General features: G+C 41.2%; 1 protein-coding gene across 7 annotated transcripts in view; it reads right to left on the bottom strand.

Moving 5' to 3' along the window:
* Window positions 1-25,343, bottom strand: part of MYO18A (myosin XVIIIA) — a 383,975-nt gene that overhangs the window by 336,994 nt on the left and 21,638 nt on the right. For all 7 annotated transcript variants that reach the window (XM_077294308.1, XM_077294307.1, XM_077294310.1 and 4 more), the window contains exon 2: window positions 3,098-4,223. In XM_077294308.1, the coding sequence (XP_077150423.1) occupies window positions 3,098-4,120 (1,023 nt within the window). In that variant the 5' untranslated portion in view covers window positions 4,121-4,223. The remainder of the gene's footprint in view (window positions 1-3,097; window positions 4,224-25,343) is intronic.

The following is a 25,343-nucleotide window of genomic DNA, read 5'->3' as shown; positions in this document are numbered from 1 at the left end:
GTGCAGAGGTACGGCACGCACCCGCTCCAGGATGCCTGGGGCGCCCCAAGGTCACTGACACATAAAATGATATGAACATGATAAATGGCCATGAATAATAAATCTCTTTATCCACTATGTAATGGTAGCAATGACCTTAAAGTGACTGCCCAATTTGAAGTTTAAGAATTTATTGTAAGCCAGTACCTACAAAGGATGAATATTTTACTTCAGATCTTGCTGCCTGGCCGTTTTTTTTTGTTTTTTTTTGCTTTATTTTGTTTGTTTTTTCAGATGTTCTCCATTAAAAACAGAGCTGAGGTCTGTGACTACAGATTAGCTACAGTGCACATAGGAATCTAGGGTAGTCAGGGACACACCCCCTGTCTTCTCTCCCTCCCATCTCAGATGATCACCAGTGAGTCTGTGCATGCGGAGATTATGATCATCCTGCCCAAGCAGTAATAGAAATCAAGTATGGATTGCCAAGGAAAAGCTGTACCCCAGATAAATGCTCATAAACGGAGACGAATGAACTTTAGCAAGGAGGAACTGAAGAGGTCGCTTTAGGGAATGTGCACACAAAGTCTCTTTTTGTGACAGGCGAATCTGCGCAATTTTTTTAAATTTTTGTATTTTTTAAATTTTTTTATCTTTTAAAAATTTTTTTAAGAGTAAGCTTCTTTAGTTAATTTGTCTTTTTTTTGAGAGCATCTTTTGTATAACTTTTTGTTTGGAATTTGCATAGGAACAAGTGAATTTCGGTAAGCGGCTACGAAATCCGTCAGCACATTTTTACATATGGAAGAAATGGAAAAGCTTGGAAAACACTTGTCCCCTAATACAAATTATCCTTTTTTTTTTTTTTTTTCTTTTTGAGAGATCCTAATTGCCAGTTATGAGAAATATAATGCGGAAGCCATATGCAAATCAGGTTGGAAGTGCACTAGGGGCGTGCCAGTGTACGCAAAAGCTGCAGTTCTAGTGCACCGACACTCCCCCAGTGCACTTCCAATCTGATTTGCATATCACTTCTATGCTAGATTTCAGCCTATCTACTGTATATTGCCGTAGCACTTTTTCCATACAAAAAATGTGATAAGGGAACCCTTTAAAGGGAATCTGTTCGTAATTTTTGCTATTTAATATGAGAGTAGCATAATAAAAGTCACAGGACCCCGATTCCAGGAATGTGTCACTTATTAGGTGGTATGTTGTAGCTTCAATGCAAACAGTGTTTTATAAGCAGTGGATTAACACTGCCTGGACTACAGCTCACATGACAAGCAGTCCAGCCATCTAAATACCCATTGAGAAGTATACAGTATAATATTGGGACGTTTGTTATATTTCCATTGTAGAACCTAAGATGAGCTTTTTGGGTCTGGAACACCATTTTCAGGTAAAATGACCCAAAAAGCGGCTGTTATTAATAAAGAACTAGCACATACCGAATCAATTTGCAAATGTATTCAGCATTCGGCCAAAATGGTTCTTGACCACAATGGCATTTGCAATCTAGATTCCCGGACTCCCAATCATTCAGGCCAGCATAACAAGAAGTCAAGTTACCTTCCAGTTTGTTTTCTGAGTACAGCATAAAAAAAACACAAAAGTACCCAGAGGAAACCCACACAAAACTCAGGGACAACACGAAAACTCCATCCAGATGTTGCTTGGCTGGATTTGAACCAGTGGCCCCAGAACAATAAAATATATATACATGGACTATCATAATTAAAACAGAGGCAATTAGAAGAGAATGGATGAGAAAAACATGATGTATAAGCCATGAATAAAGTAAGGAAAAGGCAATAGTACAATCGCCTTCCACCACCTGACAAACATCTACAGACAGGAACGTAGCAAAGCCTCCAATGGTTTGAGAAAAGGACGAATTGGAAAGACTGTGCGAATTTCCACACTCGGATAATTTTGTCGGAATAAAGATGTAGATTTCTATCAGTAAACTTTTTATTATGCTTTCACGCAATGTATTTCACCAAGGCTGGTGGTCCGTCAGACAAGTACATACCCATATTCCATATTGTAGATTGAAAAAAAAAAAACGAAAAAAAAACAAAAACACACAAACACACTTATAAAGCTGCAGGCAAGGAAAATAAAAGCACTATCAGCGGTAGCCAGAAATTTAAAAAGGTCAATGTTATGTTAGGTTACATTCTTAATACTAAAAACATTGTGGAATGATATAAACATATGGCTGTGGTGGTAGAAATGTATCTATTCTAGAAATATATTAAACGTTATACATTAGTATTGTCTAATTAATTCATTAACAAAAAGCTGTCAGCAGGTTTTAGCTATGTAAATTGAGAGTAGTATGATGTAGGGGCTTAGACCCCGATTCCGAGATGTGTCACTTACTGGGCTGCTTGCTGCAGTTTTGATAAAATCTTTGTTTTCTCTGCTGTAGATGTAACAGTGGTCGGAATCCTGAGCTCTGTATAACCCCGCCCAGGGCCCCGATTGGCAGCTTTCTATGTAGATTGTTAACCTGCCAATCAGTGGTGGGGGCGTAGTGATACAAGTAAAAGCTGGACTGCCTGGCATGAGACATCTAGTCCGGTAATCTCCAGCTGATAAAATACTGATTGTATTCAAACTAAAATCAAACTTCGGAGCAAGTGACAAGTCCCTGTAATCAGACTCTGCTCCAACATCACGCTGCTCAGATTAAGCAGAAAAAAAACCTACTGACAGATTCCCTTTAAATAACTAGCATGCTGTGTTTTTCTTTAAAAAAATTTTTAATCAAACTATTGTTCTATGGCCCTTATTAGTGACGTCACAGTAAAACTGCTCATTAGCAATCATTATTGGAAATTTGGAAAAATAGAGAAAACGAAGTTGGACTCCACAACCCTACCGTTATCCAGCCAACAGATGAAGGTCTAATAATTATTCCTACTTGACCTCAAGTCAAATAAATAGTACTTCACCAGCTCAGACAAAAAAAAAAAAAAAAAGACATAACAAAAATATGACCAATGCCAATAAACAGATTTATACAAAACCAGAGTAGAACAAAATGGTCAGATTAATGGAACAAACTTTTTGGGTTGGTGAACATGAATACTAATCGTAGAATACTTACATCATAAGCCTCTTTTCGTAGTCCTTTACTACTCCTCAGCCAACTTCTACTTAATTCACTCAGTTCAGGGATAGGCTGAACTTTTAGCCTCACTGTATCTCCAGATTGGCGGATCATCTCTACAATTTCATCACGAGTTTTATTCTCCACATTACGACCATTTATTTCAACCAGTCGGTCACCGGGTACCAACCCCAAAGCGAGATCTTTAGTGCCAGCACCAGGTTCTGCAAAGTGGACAACCCTCCTGTATACCTGTCCATCAGGTGCCCTATCCAACATGGTTGTCCTACGTAACGAGAAGCCAAAATCTCCAGTGTTTCTCCTTTGTAGCACCAATTCTCTTGGTACAGGTGCCTGTGGTGGAAGCACAGAAGGTAACCGCAGATCAGCTGGAAAGGTTTTCCCCACCACTTCTGGAATGGTGACAATAGGTGGAGTATTGCTTGGTGGGACAACCTGCACTGAAGGCACAGAGTATTTATTAATCTGGGCATCAAAAGCTCTGATCTCAACCTGCGGAGAAGGAGCGGCAGAGTTTTCAGAAGGGGTAGAGGTTTCAGACTGACTCTCGTCTTTGCTTTTCTGGGAGAAAGAAAATCGTTTGACCATCTGCGCCATTCCAGTAGAATTCTGCTTGGCCAGAGAGCCAAACTTAGCAGCTCGCTGAAGAACACTACCTTTGAAGTTGTTCTCCTCGATCTTCAAGTCATCACTGGAGCTGGCAGTACTGAGATGGCCGGAGTCGTAGAGAGCGCTTCCTCTGTTGCTGACATTGTCTGAGTCGATGTCCGTGAGGTTAAGCTCAGAGCTGCTAGCTACCTTTATTGGTATAGGATTAGATATTTCCAGTTTGGTCTTCGAGTCCCTTTTTGAAGAACGATTAAGATTAAAAAAGCCCCTCCTCATGCTCATCTCCTCCAGACTTTTTAGTTCGGCTGCAGACATCCTCTCCTTCTTTTCTTTCTTTTTGTCCTTTTTGACTCCATCTCGGTCCTTATCCTTTTTCATTAGGTTGAACATGTTGGGATGGATTTACGATGCGGTTTGCACAATGTTCTCCAAACTGAGGTTCAAAGTATTCTTGTCTCCAGCGTTTCTCAAAACCTCATAGATAAATATTTCACTGAAAAGAAAAAGACGACACAATGAGAATGACTTCATGGAAGACAAACACAGGACACTAGAGAAAAGGCTGCCACAGAAATACAGTATTTCTATTGTATATTCAGAGATTTGGATAGTTTGCCTTTACGAATCCAAGGGTATCTATTCCACAAGTCAGCGAGTTCCAAGAAGTTACAAGTAAAACAATAGTGAATGTACGACATGCATATTAGCAAAGCCGATGACATTTCTGAAACACTAAGACAATATTGTATTATAAAGTATGTGCAAGACCTCAATGTAAAGAAATTCTAGGAAAATAGTTTTCTTAGTCTATTGGGGGCTTCTGAGTTAAGAGGGGGATCCTCCGTAAATAAAGCGATTCTCAGTTAAGGATGCTCGTATTTTGCTCACAGTGGAGAGGAGTTACAAAGGGTGTCTTGCTCTGGAGGACCTGTCCTATCCCAAATTATACAAATAAGCTGATGATAAGCCTTGTAATGCTTCTTTTATCTTATGGTTGTGCTGCAGATAAATGTAACTGGTAAAGAGGTTTTCCCACTACTACGACAATCCCTTCTGAAGCCCAATGTTTCCCTCCAGTAAAATAACACTTGTAATCACCCCTAGTGCTGGAACTGTTCCAGTGGTGCCGGAACTGGCTTTCCCAGGGCTCACATGACATTATGTCACGGGATCCCTACGGTCAATCAACGCTGGCTTCAATCTCCTCTCTTTTGGACAAATCAAGACATCCAGAGGAAGGGATAGCTACTGCTGTTCTCTCACTTCCTATGGATGATATTTACTTCTGTAGGAGAGGAGAGTCAATCCAGTGATGATTGGTCACAGGGATCCCGTGACATTGTCATGTGAGCCCCGGGAGAGCCAGTGCCGACACTACAAGGTGCAGGAACCGGAGAGGAGTAAAAGGGATACTATTTTACTAGGGGCAAACATTAGAAATCTAAAGAGGTTGTCAGAGTAGTGGACAACCTCTTTAATAAGAGGTCTTCCCGCAGATCACAATTGATTGCTGGAGGTTCTCTTATCTATTGTCAAGAGACCCTTCAAAAGAATTGATGAGCAAAAAACATTTTAGAGCTGGATACGCACTGCAGACTTTCTCATGTTTAATCTGCAGAAAACCATCCAATGAGGACTTGAGCCAAGAAGCTCTTCGTTCAGGGTTCATGGTACCTTATTTCAATATGTGAAAATAACTAAATAAATTGAAAAAACAAAAAAGCAAAAATAAAATAAAAAACAGCCATCAATCCATCTCTAGTGTCCAACAATTTGCATCAAATGTCAGTGTTTAGACTGCTTTATCCTATAATTTATGATATTAGAGATCTCAAATTATAAGTTACTAGTTTTGAGATCTGAAAAACAAGGTTGCTTTCCTCCAGAAATTGTGGTAACTCTGACCACGTGTTGTGTGTGGTAAGATCATTCAGTCCTGTTCAAGTGACGGAGCAGCAGTATTTATTTAAGGTATATAGGCAAGTTAAAGGGGTTGTCTCCTACTATATGGATGACCTATCCATAGGATAGCTCATCAATATCAGCTTCGTAGGATAGGTCATCAATGTCAGATCATTGGTGGTTTGACACCCATCGCCACCTCCACCGATCAGCTTGAATAGGCTTTACTCTGTAGTACACAGTAGACACGGCATTTCATTCCCTGCCTAGATTACATAAGTCCACTTTTAGAGCCGATAGCAGTTAATTGTTGGCAGTGGCGATTTACGGACTCCCATCGATCGGATGTTGATGATGCATCCTTTGGATAGGTCATCAATATCAAAGAAGTGGAAACCCCCTTTAAGATCTTAATTTCATGTAAATATGCCTAATCCCTATCCAACAGAACAGCTGTGGTTAGCCTATAGTTACATGCGGACAGCGCTAGGTGTCACTATAGAGGAAGAGGTAGCAGTCTCCACAATCGGCACTGGTGCTTAAAGGGGCCAAAACTCCCCTCTGCCTCATAAGACTCAGTATTATAAAGGACACATACGTGGAAGTCAAACCCAGGCACTGATAACTAAAGGGCCTACTAAGGTTTTGCTAGGTTTTTGGTGCATAAACCTTGACACCTGTGGGGTTTTTTGCTGCGTTTTTGCACTTATCAATTGTTTCCAGGGTGCAAAAATGGTGAATGAAGTGATCTGGTGCAGCTTTCCAAATCAGTCAGGAAAATAAAACCAAAGTGTGTGCATGAGGTTTCTGAAATCTTATAGGCCTTGCTGGTACTGTAAAACGCAGCTTAAAATTTGCATTAAAAAAATACAGTACTCTGCAAGGGATAGTCCGAGGCTCTACTCTGATCCAATGAGTCACACACCAGAAAGGGACGTAGAAGAGAATTTATGTCGGATTCATAGTCAAAAATCAAATTTAGTACAAAAAAAAAAAAAGCAAGTACAAAAAAAAAAAGAGGTGAGTACAATAACTAGGGGCGCACACATCTGCCCACAAGGCCTTCATCAGCCTATCATAAGTATGGCACCGCAGTCGCTGGCATATACAGAAACTGCAGATGCACCATCACTACATATACAGCTGCCCTATCTGTATAGACCAATTTAAACAGATCCATATATTTCCATATACACTTATGGAATGGCAGCACAGGGGTTAACTTTTCAGATTGGTCGCAGGATTTAATTTTCCTGGACCTTTCCTCCATATGAGGCTCAGAGGCCCGATTCACTGCTGACCCTTGGGCCGAGCGTTCCCGGCCACACGCACATTTCAGCACTCGCGCCCCACTTCAATGTATATTTCATACTGCGATCACGCTGGAATGACACCGAATACAAAAATCACTGTTAATGCCGACCATAGGTCAGATCCATTTCCTTACTGTGGGCGTTAACACAGGTTGTATAGTCTCCCATTCATTCAGTCAACATATGGACAAAGTTCACGACGGCGAGATACGAGAACATATAATGGCATTTCATCAATGCAGATCCTGCAAGTTTTCCACTGGTTTTTGGATGTTGCAGATTTTACCTTTCAAGTCATGAACTCTACTATATAGTGTAAAAAGCAGAGAAGGACAATGCTCAGACTATGTAAAATGCAGGAGTTTAAGCAAAAAATAATAATGCATATTTATATTACTCCCTTATATAGCGCCATCATATTCCAAAGCGCTTCACAGACATCACCATCGTCACTGTCCCCACTGGAGCTCACAATCAGAAGGGCACGGGGAGAACATACAGACCCCTTGTAGATGTTGTCCTTGGTGGGACTTGAACCCAGGACCCCAGTGCTGCAAAGCAACAGTGCTAACCACTGAGCCACAGAGTTGCCCCATGTGCCATACAGGGTTAGGAAAGTCTGTTAAATAAATGTTGAAGAGGTAAACTGCAAATGACATGAAAAATATCATCTATGGATGTGGATGTCCAAGGTATTGCAAGCTCAGTGCCAATTCAGGGGCATTTAGAATATGGGCATCGACTCATCATGACGGCAGCATGGTGGCTCAGTAGTTAGCACTGTTGCTCCAAATCCCACCAAGGACAACATCTGCAAGGAGCTTGTATTTTCTCCCCGTGTTCGGCGAGTTTCCTCGGGGTTCTCCAGTTTCCTCCCACACTCCAAAAGACATACTAACAGACAACCTAGATTGTGAGCCGTGTACAAAGCTTTTGTAGGAATTGTAGCCCTAACACCCAAGAGAAAGCACAATGATAACTGCGCACACATTTCTGCCTTTGTTATAGCGTTATCATCTATAAGTAACAATATTAAGACGGTCTAACAGCAATCACTAAAAATAACATTCAGAACAGGTTCCAACTTTTACTGTCTAGAGATACAAGAAAAACTGAAAATCAGTCTACGGCACAAGTCATCCTATACGGGGAATCAAGTTACCTATTCTCTCAGTGGCACAATAAAAGAAGGTTCAGTAACCAGATATTACAATCACACAACAGTACCACGGCGACACAAATACATAGGTTTAAAGAGAAGCTGTCAGCATGATTCTGTAATGTAAGATAAAGACATGGCTGGAATGGCGGTGTAACACCGATTACATTGATACCTTTGGTAAGGAAATCAGCTTTGTTGTTCTTCTTTTATCACCATTTTAAAAGTTTTCTGCTAATTAGATTTTGGTGCACAGGGGCCGGACTGTAGAGGGGTCTCCTCCTCCCTGCCCTCGATTCCCCACTGCTGCCTCCGGTCTCTCCATGACTCGGCAGTGACCCGTCATCCACAGACCGGAGGCAGCAATGGGGAATAAAGGGCAGGGAGGAGAAGACCCCTCTACAGTCCGGCCCCTGTGCACCAAACTCTAAATTAGCCGAAAACTGAAAATGGTGATAAAAGAACAACAAATTCTAATCATCAACATTAACAGAAATAAACATTTGAAATAGATCATTCTGTAATGACTCTATATAATATGAGTTTCACCTTTTGCATTGAAGAACTGAAATAAATTCACTTTTTGATAATATTCTAATTTCGTGAGAAGCAGCTGTATGTCCCATGCAGGTAGGTCTCTGCCTATGTAGAGAGAAGAACACCAGCGGCAGCATGCTCTTCAGGTAAGAAGATAGTTGCACGGAACTATCCCAGGGACAACTGATTAGTAGGGTTTTACACCTTTGGGGACTTTTTTAATTAAATGTGTGTATTTGGAGCTAAAAATCATTCTTGCAATCAAATATCATTAAAACTTTGCTCTTTTGGCTTTTACGGGCTCTTTATTTCTTGATCAGCAAAGAGAAGTTCAGAAAATGACTGATTAAAGAGTTACTAACTCCCTGTCAGACCAATATAATGGGCTAAATGACTGACTCTCAGTTCACTCATTCAGAAGCCAGAAACAGACTATAAAAGGTAAATAATGCCAGATTTTAAATGAAACCCAATTGCAAAAATGATTATTCTTAACACCAAATAAACACAAGAAAATCACAAGAAAAAATGTTATTCCCCAAAAAAGGTGGACAACCCCGTTAACTATGGACAAACAGTCTGAAGGATCTCTTTCACAGTGGGGTTAAGAGTAGCATAGTGTCTGGAACCTTATTGCTTTTTGTAGCCGTGGTGTCTAATTCTAACCAAGTGGAATTGATGCAGCACGACCACGACTGCCACCATGGGTAATCCAACAGCAATGAAGGTTTCCTAGAATGACAAAACTACTGTGCTTCTTGTTCAGAAACATCAACCTTTCAATAGAAAGACAAAAACTGGATCCATCAAAGAAGGTCAATGGATTCTAAACAGCCACACAAGCTACATAAAGAGTTACAACACATTGCACGCACACGCAGTAAGTAAATATTGTGTCGAGGTGTTCCTACTTACTCCTCAGCGTCACATTCTTGGCCACAAAAAGGCAAATACAAGCACACCTCCAGGAATTGTCCCTTAGTAAATGCATTAAGGTTCCAATATGCAAGTCACATAAATCATCTCTTCCTCCCACATCGGTGGAGAATTGTGATCTGCCAGGCAGGACCACCAGCCGGGCTTTGTTCCCAGGAAAAAAAACCACACCCCTACTCCTGAAAGGCTTCCTACTCTATTTGGGGTTTTTTTTTGGCTTCGCCAAGCAGATCCCGATTAATTCACAACTATTCTCCTTATGCATTTTGGACATACACGATTCTGCAGGTGGAAGCCACCACCATTACTCTTCCTCTTCCTACTTTATGGGTTTGTTGAGAACTTAACACCACCTCAATTATTCATGAAAGAAAGCAGCCGGCGAGTAGTAACAAAAGCATCCTACACAAAAGGGACGTGCGCGGTCACAGATCTGTCAGTTCTAGAAAGCTGGGCTTGTGCTTTCCAGACCTCAACAAACCAGAAAAAAAAATAGACGTGATGAGCTACAAGCATTGGGTCGTAGAGGGACCACGGCTTAGCAGAAGATCAGGAAAGCCTACGTTTCCAGTATGAAGTTGTATCCAAACTATAAGATATCTAAAACCACATTTACTATGGAAACTATCCGATTTTTCAGAAGAACAGGCACAGACAGACACACAAGAGTGGACACAGACATAAGAGGCCCCTGTGCAAGGACAATATATGGGCCCTTTGTAGTCCAGTAGCTCACCATAATGCACCATTCCACCTGCTTTGGAGGTGAAAGTGGGACCCCTTACCTCTTGGGTGCAAGGTTGCACCAATGGTGTATCCACCCTTGGTCACATATCACACAAGAGGATATAACCTAAACATATTCCAAGTACCAGCAGGAAATGAGTTACCTGAGCGATAAGCAATGGTCTGACGGGTGCTTCTCATCAAGCTTTTATGGAACGTACATGGGCACCTGTATTGGAGCGTACAAGGCAGTTTTCCTACCGTATTAGGTGGGCAATACACAAAGCACACGCAGCCTCAAAATAAAACGTATGAGTCCATTAACAAAACCATTTTACTGAGAAACTATTTCTGGACATGGAGTAATAAAGGAAATAAGCCAATTGGGAGAAGCACGGAAGGATAATATATACAGAGGCAAGGAGCGAAACCTAGAGCAAACAAAGCAGGCTTTGAATCTACACATGCATTTATAATCCTTGAAAGGGATGACAGATTCAACCATAAAGTCACATTTTTATCCCAGAAGGCACAATATGGCCTCAAAAGTCCTACATCTAAAGTTGAAACCAAAATTGGCATTTATCCATCAATTATTTGTCGTAGAATTCTGTAACGAAATTCCAAACCTTTGGCCTAAGGAGATTTTCATAAATTGTTCCACAGGGTGTTTTAGACAATGTATGAATCTGGCCAAAAAATTAACATTTAACCCCTTAAGCCCCGAGGGTGGTTTGCACGTTAATGACCGGGCCAATTTTTACAATTCTGACCACTGTCCCTTTATGAGGTTATAACTCTGGAACGCTTCAACGGATCTTGGCGATTCTGACATTGTTTTCTCGTGACATATTGTACTTCATGTTAGTGGTAAAATTTCTTCGATATAACTTGCGTTTATTTGTGAAAAAAACGAATATTTGGCGAAAATTTTGAAAATTTCGCAATTTTCCAACTTTGAATTTTTATGCCCTTAAATCACAGACATATGTCACACAAAATACTTAATAAATAACATTTCCCACATGTCTACTTTACATCAGCACAATTTTGGAACCAAAATTTTTTTTTGAGACTGAGTTATAAGGGTTAAAAGTTGACCAGCAATTTCTCATTTTTACAACACCATTTTTTTTTAGGGACCACATCTCATTTGAAGTCATTTTGACGGGTCTATATGATATAAAATACCCAAGTGTGACACCATTCTAAAAACTGCACCCCTCAAGGTACTCAAAACCACTTTCAAGAAGTTTATTAACCCTTCAGGTGTTTCACAGGAATTTTTGGAATGTTTAAATAAAAATGAACATTTAACTTTTTTTCACACAAAATTTATTTCAGCTCCAATTTGTTTTATTTTACCAAGGGTAACAGGAGAAAATAGACCCCAAAAGTTGTTGTACAATTTGTCCTGAGTACGCTGATACCCCATATGTGGGGGTAAACCACAGTTTGGGCGCATGGCAGAGCTTGGAAGGCCATTTGACTTTTCAATGCAAAATTGACTGGAATTGAGATGGGACGCCATGTTGCATTTGGAGAGCCCCTGATGTGCCTAAACATTGAAACCCCCCACAAGTGACACCATTTTGGAAAGTAGACCCCCTAAGGAACTTATCTAGATGTGTGGTGAGCACTTTGACCCAACAAGTGCTTTACAGACGTTTATAATGCAGAGCCGTAAAAATAAAAAATCATATTTTTTCACAAAAATTATCTTTTCAATCCCAATTTTTTATTTTCCCAAGGGTGAGAGAAGAAATTGGACCCCAAAAATTGTTGTGCAATTTGTCCTGAGTACGCTGATACCCCATATGTGGGTGTAAACCATTGTTTGGGCGCAGGGCAGAGCTCGGAAGGGAAGGAGCGCCATTTGACTTTTCAATGCAAAATTGACTGGAATTGAGATGGGACGCCATGTTGCATTTAGAGAGCCCTTGATGTGCCTAAACATTGAAACCCCTAACAAGTGACACCATTTTGGAAAGTAGACCCCCTAAGGAACTTATCTAGATGTGTGGTGAGCACTTTGACCCAACAAGTGCTTCACAGAAGTTTATAATGCAGAGCCGTAAAAATAAAAAATCATATTTTTTCACAAAAATGATCTTTTCACCCCCATTTTTTTATTTCCCCAAGGGTAAGAGAAGAAATTAGACCACAAAAGTTGTTGTGCAATTTGTCCTGAGTACGACGATACCCCATATGTGGGTGTAAACCATTGTTTGGGCGCATAGCAGAGCTCAGAAGGGAAGAAGCGCTATTTTACTTTTCAATGCAAAATTGACTGGAATTAAGATGGGATGCCATGTTGCGTTTGGAGAGCCCCTGATGTGCCTAAACATTAAACCCCCCCACAAGTGACACCATTTTGGAAAGTAGACCCCCTAAGGAACTTATCTAGATGTGTTTTGAGAGCTTTGAACCCCCAAGTGTTTCACTACAGTTTATAACGCAGAGCCGTGAAAATAAAAATTATTTTTTTTTTTCACAAAAATGATTTTTTAGCCCCCAGTTTTGTATTTTCACAAGGGTATCAGGATAAATTGGACCCCAAAAGTTGTTGTCCAATTTGTCTGGAGTACGCTGATACCCCATTTGTGGGGAGGGACCACTGTTTGGGCGCATGACAGAGCTCGGAAGGGAAGGAGCGCCATTTGGAATGCAGACTTAAATGGATTGGTCTGCAGGCGTCACGTTGCATTTGCAGAGCCCCTGATGTACCCAAACAGTACAAACCCCCCACAAGTGACCCCATATTGGAAACTAGACCCCCCAAGGAACTTATCTAGATGTGTTGTGAGAACTTTGAACCCCCAAGTGTTTCACTACAGTTTATAACGCAGAGCCGTGAAAATAAAAATTATTTTTCTTTTTCACAAAAATGATTTTTTAGCCCCCAGTTTTGTATTTTCACAAGGGTATCAGGATAAATTGGACCCTAAAAGTTGTTGTCCAATTTGTCCTGAGTACGCTGATACCCCCTATGTGGGGGGGAACCACTGTTTGGGCGCATGACAGAGCTCGGAAGGGAAGGAGCGCCATTTGGAATTCAGACTTAAATGGATTGGTCTGCAGGCGTCACGTTGCATTTGCAGAGCCCCTGATGTACCCAAACAGTACAAACCCCCCACAAGTGACCCCATATTGGAAACTAGACCCCCCAAGGAACTTATCTAGATGTGTTGTGAGAACTTTGAACCCCCAAGTGTTTCACTACAGTTTATAACGCAGAGCCGTGAAAATAAAAATTATTTTTCTTTTTCACAAAAATGATTTTTTAGCCCCCAGTTTTGTATTTTCACAAGGGTATCAGGATAAATTGGACCCTAAAAGTTGTTGTCCAATTTGTCCTGAGTACGCTGATACCCCCTATGTGGGGGGGAACCACTGTTTGGGCGCATGACAGAGCTCGGAAGGGAAGGAGCGCCATTTGGAATGCAGACTTAAATGGATTGGTCTGCAGGCGTCACGTTGCATTTGCAGAGCCCCTGATGTACCCAAATAGTACAAACCCCCCACAAGTGACCCCATATTGGAAACTAGACCTCCCAAGGAACTTATCTAGATGTGTTGTGAGAACTTTGAACCCCCAAGTGTTTCACTACAGTTTACAACGCAGAGCCGTGAAAATAAAACATATTTTTTTTCCCACAAAAATGATTTTTAGCCCCCCAAATTTTTATTTTCCCAAGGATAACAAGAGAACTTGGACCCCAGAAGTTGTTGTTCAATTTGTCCCTAGTACGCTGATACCCCATATGTTGGGGTAAACCCCTTTTTGGACGCACGGGAGAGCTCGGAAGGGAAGGAGCACTGTTTTACTTTTTCAACGCAGAATTGGCTGGAATTGAGATTGGACGCCATGTCGCGTTTGGAGAGCCCCTGATGTGCCTGAACAGTGGAAACTCCCCAATTCTACCTGAAACCCTACCCCTAACCGTTTACTGAACATTTTCTGACAGTCATAAGTGCCACGTATATAAGTGCCACGTATATAAGTGCCACGTATTTAAGTGCCACGATATTTCAGTGCCACGTATTTCAGTGCCACGTATTTCAGTGCCACGTATTTCAGTGCCACGTATTTCAGTGCCACGTATTTCAGTGCCACGTATTTCAGTGCCACGTATTTCAGGCACTGAAAAATACGTGGCACATAAATACTTCAGTGCCACGATATTTCAGTGCCACGTATTTCAGTGCCACTGAAAAATACGTGGCACTTAAATACGTGGCACGTAAATACGTGGCACTTAAATACGTGGCACTTAAATACGTGGCACTTAAATACGTGGCACTTAAATACGTGGCACTTAAATACGTGGCACTTAAATACGTGGCACTTAAATACGTGGCACTTAAATACGTGGCACTTAAATACGTGGCACTTAAATACGTGGCACTTAAATACGTGGCACTTAAATACGTGGCACTTAAATACGTGGCACTTAAATACGTGGCACTTAAATACGTGGCACTTAAATACGTGGCACTTAAATACGTGGCACTTAAATACGTGGCACTTAAATACGTGGCACTTAAATACGTGGCACTTAAATATCGTGGCACTTATATACGTATATACAAATATAAACGTATATTTCAGTGCCACGTATTTCAGTGCCACGTATTTCAGGTTAGGGGTAGGGTTAGGGGTAGGGTTAGGGTTTTTTGTTTTTTTCTTGTTTTCTTGTGTTTTTCTATAAAAACGCATGCGTTTTACCGCGTTTACATGCATTTTTTCACACATGCGGTTTTTTTAAAAAACGCATGCAGATAAAAACGCAAGTGTGAAACCAGACTAAAAGACGCTTTTTATAGCAAAAAAGTTTTTGCGTCTCCACATTTTGAGACCTATAATTTTTCCACATTTTGGTCCACAGAGTCATGTGAGGTCTTGTTTTTTGCGGGACGAGTTGACGTTTTTATTGGTAACATTTTCGGACACGTGACCATTTTTTATCACTTTTTATTCCGATTTTTGTGAGGCAGAATAACCAAAAACCAGCTATTCATGAATTTCTTTTGGGAGAGGCGTTTATACCGTTCTGCGCTTGGTAAAACTGATAAAGCAGTTTTATTCGTCGGGTCAGTACGATTACAGCGATACCTCATTTATATCATTTTTTTATGTTTTGACGCTTTTATACGATAAAAACTATTTTATAGAAAAAATAATTATTTTGGCATCGCTTTATTCTGAGGACTATAACTTTTTTATTTTTTTGCTGATGATGCTGTATGGCGGCTCGTTTTTTGCGGGACAAGATGACGTTTTCAGCGGTAACATGGTTATTTATATCCGTCTTTTTGATCGCGTGTTATTCCACTTTTTGTTCGGCGGTATGGTAATAAAGCGTTGTTTTTTGCCTCGTTTTTTTTTTTTTTTTCTTACGGTGTTTACTGAAGGGGTTAACTAGTGGGCCAGTTTTATAGGTTGGGTCGTTACGGACGCGGCGATACTAAATATGTGTACTTTTATTGTTTTTGTTTGTTTTTTTTAGATAAAGAAATGTATTTATGGGAATAATATTTTTTTTTTATTATTATTTATTTAGGAATTATTATTTTTTTTTTTTTTACACATGTGGAAATTTTTTTTTTTACTTTTTTACTTTGTCCCAGGGGGGGACATCACAGATCGCAGATCTGATAGTGTGCACAGCACTCTATCAGATCTGCGATCATACTTTCATCGTAGCAGGCTGCAGCTTTCATCTGCAGCCTGCTCCGACCCGGAAGTGCTCCCTGCAGGACCCGGATACAGCCCCTCGGCCATTTTGGATCCGGGGCCTGCAGGGAGAAGACGTTCGGTACGAGGTGAGTACATCACCTTGTACCGATCGTCTCAGGGAAGCCCGCAGGGAGCCCCCTCCCTGCGCGATGCTTCCCTGTACCGCCGGTACACCGCGATCATGTTTGATCGCGGTGTGCCGGGGGTTAATGTGCCGGGGGCGGTCCGTGACCGCTCCTGGCACATAGTGCCGGATGTCAGCTGCGATATGCAGCCGACACCCGGCCGCGATCGGCCGCGCTCCCCCCGTGAGCGCGGCCGATCGCGTATGACGTACTATACCGTCACCGGGAATTAAGGCCCACCCCACCTCGACGGTATAGTACGTCATATGGGATTAAGGGGTTAAATATACAAACGATCTTGCCTATCTAAAATAGAAGAGGCATAAAATAAAGATATAACAGAACTATACAGTCATGGCCAAAAGTATTGACACCCCTGCAATTCTGTCAGATAATACTTAGTTTCTTCCTGAAAATGATTGCAAACAAGTTCTTTGGTATTATTATCATCATTTAATTTGTCTTAAATGAAAAAACACAAAAGAGAATGAAGCAAAAAGCAAAACATTGATCATTTCACACAAAACTCCAAAAATGGGCCAGACAAAAGTATTGGCACCCTCAGCCTAATATTTAGTTGCACAACCTTTAGCCAAAATAACTGCGACCAACCGCTTCCAGTAACCAATGAGTTTCTTACAATGCTCTGCTGGAATTTTAGACCATTCTTCTTTGGCAAACTGCTCCAGGTCCCTGATATTTGAAGGGTGCCTTCTCCAAACTGCCATTTTTAGATCTCTCCACAGGTGTTCTATGGGACTCATTGGGTCTGGACTCATTGCTGGCCACTTTAGAAGTCTCCAGTGCTTTCTCTCAAACCATTTTCTAGTGTTTTTTGAAGTGTGTTTTGGGTCATTGTCCTGCTGGAAGACCCATGACCTCTGAGGGAGACCCAGCTTTCTCACACTGGGCCCTACATTATGCTGCAAAATTTGTTGGTAGTCTTCAGACTTCATAATGCCATGCACACGGTCAAGCAGTCCAGTGCCAGAGGCAGCAAAGCAACCCCAAAACATCAGGGAACCTCCGCCATCTTTGACTGTAGGGACCGTGCTCTTTTCTTTGAATGCCTCTTTTTTTCTCATGTAAACTCTATGTTGATGCCTTTGCCCAAAAAGCTCTACTTTTGTCTCATCTGACCAGAGAACATTCTTCCAAAACGTTTTAGGCTTTTTCAGGTAAGTTTTGCCATACTCCAGCCTGGCTTTTTTATGTCTTGGGGTAAGAAGTGGGGTCTTCCTGGGTCTCCTACCATACAGTCCCTTTTCATTCAGACGCCGACGGATAGTATGGGTTGACACTGTTGTACCCTCGGACTGCAGGGCAGCTTGAACTTGTTTGGATGTTAGTCGAGGTTCTTTATTCAACATCTGCACAATCTTGCGTTGAAATCTCTTGTCAATTTTTCTTTTCCGTCCACATCTAGGGAGGTTAGCCACAGTGCCATGGGCTTTAACCCCTTTCTGACATTGGACGTACTATCCCGTCGAGGTGGGGTGGGCCCGTATGACCACCGACGGGATAGTACGTCCAGAGCAATCGGCCGCGCTCACGGGGGGGGGGGGGGGAGCGCGGCCGAGTGTCAGCTGCCTATCGTAGCTGACATCCGGCACTATGTGCCAGGAGCGATCACGGACCGCCCCCGGCACATTAACCCCCGGCACACCGCGAACAAACATGATCGCGGTGTGCCGGCGGTATAGGGAAGCATCGCGCAGGGAGGGGGCTCCCTGCGGGCTTCCCTGAGACCCCCGGAGCAGCGCGATGTGATCGCGTTGCTGCGAGGGTCTCTTACCTCCTCCTCCTTGCAGGCCCAGATCCAAGATGGCCGTGGCATCCGGGTCCTGCAGCGTGGTTGCTTCACTGCGCCTGCTCAGAGCAGGCGCCAGGAAGCACAGAAAAAGTGCACGTCAGATCGGTGATCTGACACCGTGCACAGCAAAGTGTCAGATCACCGATCTTACACTATAACATGATGCCCCCCCCCCCCCCCGGGGCAATGTTATAGTGTAAAAAAAAAATATTCCAATGTGTAAAAAAAATAAAAAAAAAAAAAATAAAAAAAAAATATATATATTGTTCCTATAAATACATTTCTTAATCTAAATAAAAAAAACAAACAATAAAAGTACACATTTAGTATTGCCGCGTCCGTAACAACCCCACCTATAAAACTATATCACTAGTTAACCCCTTCAGTGAACACCGTAAAAAAAAAAAAAAACACGAGGCAAAACACGTTTTATTCTCATACCGCCAAACAAAAAGTGGAATAACACGCGATCAAAAAGACGAATATAAATAACCATGGTACCGCTGAAAATGTCATATTGTGCCGCAGAAAACGAGCCGCCATACAGCATCATAAGCAAAAAAAAAAAAAGTTATAGTCCTCAGAATAAAGCGATGCAAAAATAATTATTTTTTCTATAAAATAGTTTTTATCGTATAAAAGCGCCAAAACATAAAAAAATATGATACAACTTAGGTATCGCTGTAATCGTACTGACCCAAAGAATAAAACTGCTTTATCAATTTTACCAAACGCGGAACGGTATAAATGCCTTCCCCAAAAGAAATTCATGAATAGCTGGTTTTTGGTCATTCTGCCTCACAAAAATCGGAATAAAAAGCGATCAAAAAATGTCACGTGACTCAAAATGTTACCATTAAAAACGTCAACTCGTCCCGCAAAAAACAAGACCTCACATGACTCTGTGGACTCAAATATGGAAAAATTATAGCTCTCAAAATGTGGTAACGCAAAAAATATTTTTTGCAATAAAAAGCGTCTTTCAGTGTGTGACGGCTGCCAATCATAAAAATCCGCTAAAAAAAAACCGCTATAAAAGTAAATCAAACCCCCCTTCATCACCCCCTTAGTTAGGGAAAAATTAAAAATTTTGTAAAAAAATGTATTTATTTCCATTTTCCCATTAGGGTTAGGGCTAGGGTTAGGGTTAGGGATGGGGCTAAAGTTAGGGTTAGGGTTGGGGCTAAAGTTAGGGTTAGGATTACATTTACGGTTGGGAATAGGGTTGGGATTAGGCTTAGGGGTGTGTCTGGGATAGAGGTGTGGTTAGGGTTACCGTTGGGATTAGGGTTAGGGATGTGTTTGGATTAGGGTTTCAGTTATAATTGGGGGGTTTCCACTGTTTAGGCACATCAGGGGCTCTCCAAACGCGACATGGCGTCCGATCTCAATTCCAGCCAATTCCCTCCTTTCCGAGCTCTCTCGTGTGCCCAAACAGGAGTTTTCCCCAACATATGGGGTATCAAAGTACTCAGGACAAATTGGACAACAACTTTTGGGGTCCAATTTCTCCTGTTACCCTCAGGAAAATACAAAACTGGGGGCTAAAAAATAATTTTTGTGGGAAAAAATTTTAGTTTTATTTTTACGGCTCTGCATTATAAACTTTTGTGAAGCCCTTGGTGGGTCAAAGTGCTCACCACTCCTCTAGATAAGTTCCTTAGGGGGGTCTACTTTGCAAAATGGTGTCACTTGTGGGGGGATTCAATGTTTAGGCACTCCAAACGCAACATGGCGTCCCATCTCAATTCCTGTCAATTTTGCATTGAAAAGTCAAACGGCGCTCCTTCCCTTCCGAGCTCTCCCATGCGCCCAAACAGTGGTTTACCCCCACATATGGGGTATCAGCGTACTCAGGACTAATTGTACAACAACTTTTGGGGTCTATTTTCTCCTGTTACCCTTGGTAAAATAAAACAAATTGGAGCTGAAGTAAATTTTTTGTGAAAAAAAGTTAAATGTTCATTTTTATTTAAACATTCCAAAAATTCCTGTGAAACACCTGAAGGGTTAATAAACTTCTTGAATGTGGTTTTGAGCACCTTGAAGGGTGCAGTTTTTAGAATGGTGTCACACTTGGGTATTTTCTATCATATAGGCCCCTCAAAATGACTTCAAATGAGATGTGGTCCCTCAAAAAAAAAAAAATGGTGTTGTAAAAATGAGAAATTGCTGGTCAACTTTTAACCCTTATAACTCCCTAATAAAAAAAAAATGTTGGTTCCAAAATTGTGCTGATGTAAAGTAGACATGTGGGAAATGTTACTTATTAAGTATTTTGTGTGACATCTCTGTGATTTAATTGCATAAAAATACAAAGCTGGAAAATTGCAAAATTTTGAAAATTTTCACAAATAAACGCAGGTAATATCAAAGAAATTTTACCACTATCATGAAGTACAATATGTCACGAGAAAACAATATCAGAATCACTGGGATCCGTTGAAGCGTTCCAGAGTTATAACCTCATAAAGGGACAGTGGTCAGAATTGTAAAAATTGGCCCGGTCATTAACGTGCAAACCACCCTTGGGTGTGAAGGGGTTAAACTTCTTGATGACACTGCGCACGGTAGACACAGGAACATTCAGGTCTTTGGAGATGGACTTGTAGCCTTGAGATTGCTCATACTTCCTCACAATTTGGTTTCTCGAGTCCTCAGACAGTTCTTTGGTCTTCTTTCTTTTCTCCATGCTCAATGTGGTACACACAAGGACACAGGACAGAGGTTGAGTCAACTTTAATCCATGTTAACCTGTTAGGTGCCACAGGTAAGTTACAGGTGCTGTTAATTACACAAATTAGAGAAGCATCACATGATTTTTCAAAAGGTGCCAATACTTTTGTCCACCCCTTTTTTATGTTTGGTGTGGAATTATATCCAATTTGGCTTTAGGACCATTCTTTTTGTGTTTTTTCATTTAAGACAAATTAAATGAAGATAATAATACCAAAGAATTTGTGTTTGCAATCATTTTCAGGAAGAAACTGAGTATTATCTGACAGAATTGCAGGGGTGTGAATACTTTTGGCCATGACTGTACATCATGCGTGGTCTGACTTTTGGCTGCATTTTAGCTTTGCTCTATAGATTAGTGACCTACATAGAACATAATAAATAAATGATATCCTTAGGAGCACATGCCATAGGGGAATACATACGCTAGACATCAGTCTGTAGAAGGAAGACCTAAAGGCAGGCAGTGAGGGGAGGGGGTCAAGCAGCAAACTGCAAACACATGAAAAGACCCAAATAAAACTTTGCTGAAAGTACAATTTATTATCTCTCTGTAAATGTTAGTTTCTCAGACCTCATCCTACAATCCGTAAAGAGAATGCTTCGTCAAAAAGTTACCTACTGTTTAAACCAGGTTTTTCTGTTGCATACATTAAAAACATTTAGTAGCCAGTGTGAAAATTGCTAGCTTTCTAGATTTTACTTCGAATAAATATTGTGATATAGGTAAAAAAAAAAAAAATTATATATTAATATAGATTAATTATTTTCGTATGTCTTTGTGGAAAAAGATTGCAGTCTCCACTGTACAAAAAGCTCTTCAAGCGGCTCGAATTGAGCAAAATGACAAAAATGGGCAGACAGTGAACAGGCACACGAACTATACATGAGCACAAACTGGCCCGCTTTCTCCAGACTTGTCTCGGTTAATTCATCATGCAATTTAAGGTGGCCATAATTATTAGAAGAATGGCACCCAACCAGGCAATTTCTGCCGGATTAGGCAACCATCTAAACTATATGGGGTGTCCCAATTCTACATAGACAGCCATTTTGAATACAAGAAGGATCTGGAAATTATATACTCCCCATTGAGAACACATACGCATTCTAATGTGCTAATGTTGACAGCCATGTCTGGTGAATGTACAACAAAAATCATTAGGTACCTGACATCCAATTTATGGTGTACCAAGTTGCAATCAATTTTCAAGAAATTAATACTGCATGCTTACAACATATTTACACACACACCTCAAAAGAAGAGAAAAAACTTAAAAGAAGTTACATTGTGTCATCTAAGTCAAACTGTCCAGTTATGAAGCATCATTGATTGTGAATCAATTTCTCCTTCTGTCGTGCAAATGGAACAGACTACTGGTAGAAATGATAGGCAATTAGCAAGACAACCCCTATAAAAGGAGTGGTTCTGTAGGGGGTGACCACAGACCATTTCTCTGTTCTCATCCTTTTTGGCTGTTTTGGTCACTTTTGCATTTTGTCATTGATCTCACCTCTAGAGGTGCACTACAGTAGCATGAGGCAGTGTCTACAATCCACAGAAGTTGCTCAGGTAGCGCAGCTCATACAGGATGGCACAACAATGTGAGTGGTGGCAATAAGGGTAGCTGTGTGTGCCAGTACAGTGTCCAGAGCATGGAGAAAATACCAAGAGACAGGCCAGTACACTAGGAGACGTGGAGGGGGCCGTAGGAGGGCAACAACCCAGCAGCAGGACAGCTACCTACTCCTTTATGAAACGAGGAACAGGAGGAGAAGTGCCAGAACCCTATAAAATGACGTCCAGCAGGCCACTAAAATTCATGTGTTTGCTCAAACTGTCAGAAACAGACTCCATGATGGTGGGGTAGGAGGGCCCGACGTTCACAAGTCAGTATTGTGCTTACAGCCCAACACTGTGCAGGCAATTGACATTTGCCAGAAAACACCAGGATTGGCAGATTCGACATTGGCGGTCTGTGCTCTTAACAGATGAGAGCGGGTTCACACTAAGCACATGTGACAGTCTACATACGCCATGGAGAATGTTCTCCTACTTGCAATATCCTCCAGCGTGACTGGTTTGGGAGTGGGTCAGTAATCTTTGGTGTGCCACACAATTATCCATGTGGTAGCCAGAGGTACCCTGCCTGCCATTAGGTACCAGGATGAGATCCTCAGACCCATTGTGAGACCATATGCAGGTGCACTGGGCCCTGGGTTCCTTCTGATGCTTGACAATGGTAGGCTTTATGTGGCTGACGTGTGTCAGCAGCTCATGCATGATGAAGGCATTGATGCTATGGACTGGCCTGCGGTACCCCAGACATGAATCCAATCGAGCACATCTGGGACATCAAGTCTTGTTCCATCCACCAATGCCACGTTGGACCAGAGACTTCCAGGAATTGACTGATGCTTCAATCCAAGCATGGGAGGAGATGCCTCAGGAGAACATCGACCACCTCATCAGGATCATGCCCAGGCGCTGTAGTGAGGTCATACAGGCACATGGAAGCCACACACACTACTGAGCATCATTTCCTTTTCTTGAGGCATTTCCACTGAAGTTGGATCAGCCTGTAATTTTATTTTCCACTTTGATTTTGCAACTGGAATATTTCATTCAGTGATAATCTAGGATGTGGTATTTTAGTGTTCCCTTTATTTTTTTGAGCAGTGTATATTTTATGGCTTTTTGGATGGTATCTGTAATAAATTGGTAAACATTTTTTTTTTTACATGGATAATTGAAGTTTAGACTTCACTGTACAATGGACTCCTACCACTATATACATTGCCATAGTCTTCCTACTACATGCAATATGTATGGCTAGTGGAAGATTTGTCACACCTGCCCGTATTACTGAATAATGCATACACTTCCTTCCATTATCTACTAAGTGGATATGAAAGTGAGAGTGCAGTTGTCAATATACATTAGGCCCTGCTTGAAAGGCAGCAGAGACTTTAGTGGGGTGTGCTATTCACCTGATACATGTGAGAGACGGCTTAATTGCCCCAGCATCACAGGTAAAATCTTTTTCTTTATGGGGAAGTGTCCAGGATCATAGAGGTTACAAAATGACCATTAAGTCCACAGCTATTATGTTCTGCATTGTCAGCTAAAGAAAGGGGTGTTTGTGTTAAAGTTTAACCGTGGTTCAGGGCCATGTTCTACAAGACTGAAAATCCACCAAACCTGACTCCATGATATGTTTTATATCAGCCATGAATCATCCAACCCAAGTGTTTGGTCTGTTATATTGCACCAATTTCTTGGTAAATATTGATCGGAAACAATGATTAAAAATAAAAATCAGTGAGGACAAAATACTAAAAGCCAAGCAGTGTGTGCTAGAAGCCTGCAAACATGAGCATTTAGTGGCCGCCATAACTTTCAGAACTTGAGAAACTGCATATATTGTTCCTTCAACCATTTGCATTTTCCTCCCTTCTCAAGAGCCATAGCCGAATAAGGTCTTTTTTATTTGTACATTTTTATTTTTCCTTTGATGGAGCTGTATGGGAGCTTGCTCTTGGCGTGATGAGCAGACCGTTTTATTGATAATCTGGGATACCCAACTTTTGATTCATTTTTATAACATTTTTTTCAATGTGACTAAATGATGTGCGTGTGTGTGTGTGTGGGGGGGGGGGGAATTAACATTTTTTTTTAAATTTCTCTTTATTGTGTTTACCATATGGGATAATTAGCTTTCCATTTTGATAGATCAGACCTCTAATAATGTGGCAATACCAAAATATACTTAATTATTGTTTTTCTTTATTATTAATGGGGGAAAAAGTGGGTGACTCAAAAGTTTTATATTTTGTTGACCTGGTCTACACGTACATCATTTTGCACTAAAGGGATGAAGAATAGCGCTAACATATTCCGCAGCGTTTTACAGTTTGCACACATCATCATCGCTGTCCCCAATGGGGCTCACAATCTAAATTCCCTATTGGTATGTCTTTGGAATGTGGGAGGAAACCGGAGAACCCGGAGGAAACCCACGTAAACAGAGAGAACATACAAACTCTTTGCAGATGTTGTCCAGGGTGGGACTTGAACCCAGGACTCCAGCGCTGCAAGGCTGCAGTGCTATCCACTGAGCCACCGAAAAGCTATGCATTTCATTAGTGACCAGACGTCCTAGGATTTTAATTTTTGTGATGAAACTTGTTTTTCCATTTCACAAGAAAATAAGTTTGGCAGAAGCCTGTTTTCATAGCAACGGCACTTTTATTAAAAAAAAAAAAAAAAGACTTGAGTATACTAATTGGTCACAGACTGCACATGAGTCAACAGTGTGATGCAGCAGTAAAAAAAGGCAAATGCAATTCTGGGATGTATTAAGAGAACCAGAATCTACTAGATCGCGTGAAGCAATTATCCCCCTCTACTCCTGGGTCAGGCCTCATCTGAAATACTGTGTCCAGTTCTGGGCACCACATTTTAAAAAGACACTGAAAATCTGGAGCAAGCTCAGAGAAGAATGATCAAAATGGTGACTAGTATGCAAACAATGTCCCATGAGGAATGATTAAAGGGAATCTGTCACCCCCAGGACGTATATGACCTATTAATATGGGCATACAAGTAATAGAAATGTTACCCTA

The sequence above is a fragment of the Ranitomeya variabilis genome, chromosome 3, assembly GCF_051348905.1.
Source record: "Ranitomeya variabilis isolate aRanVar5 chromosome 3, aRanVar5.hap1, whole genome shotgun sequence".
NCBI classification, from domain to species: domain Eukaryota; kingdom Metazoa; phylum Chordata; class Amphibia; order Anura; family Dendrobatidae; genus Ranitomeya; species Ranitomeya variabilis.
This window is presented reverse-complemented; position numbering and strand designations above follow the sequence as displayed.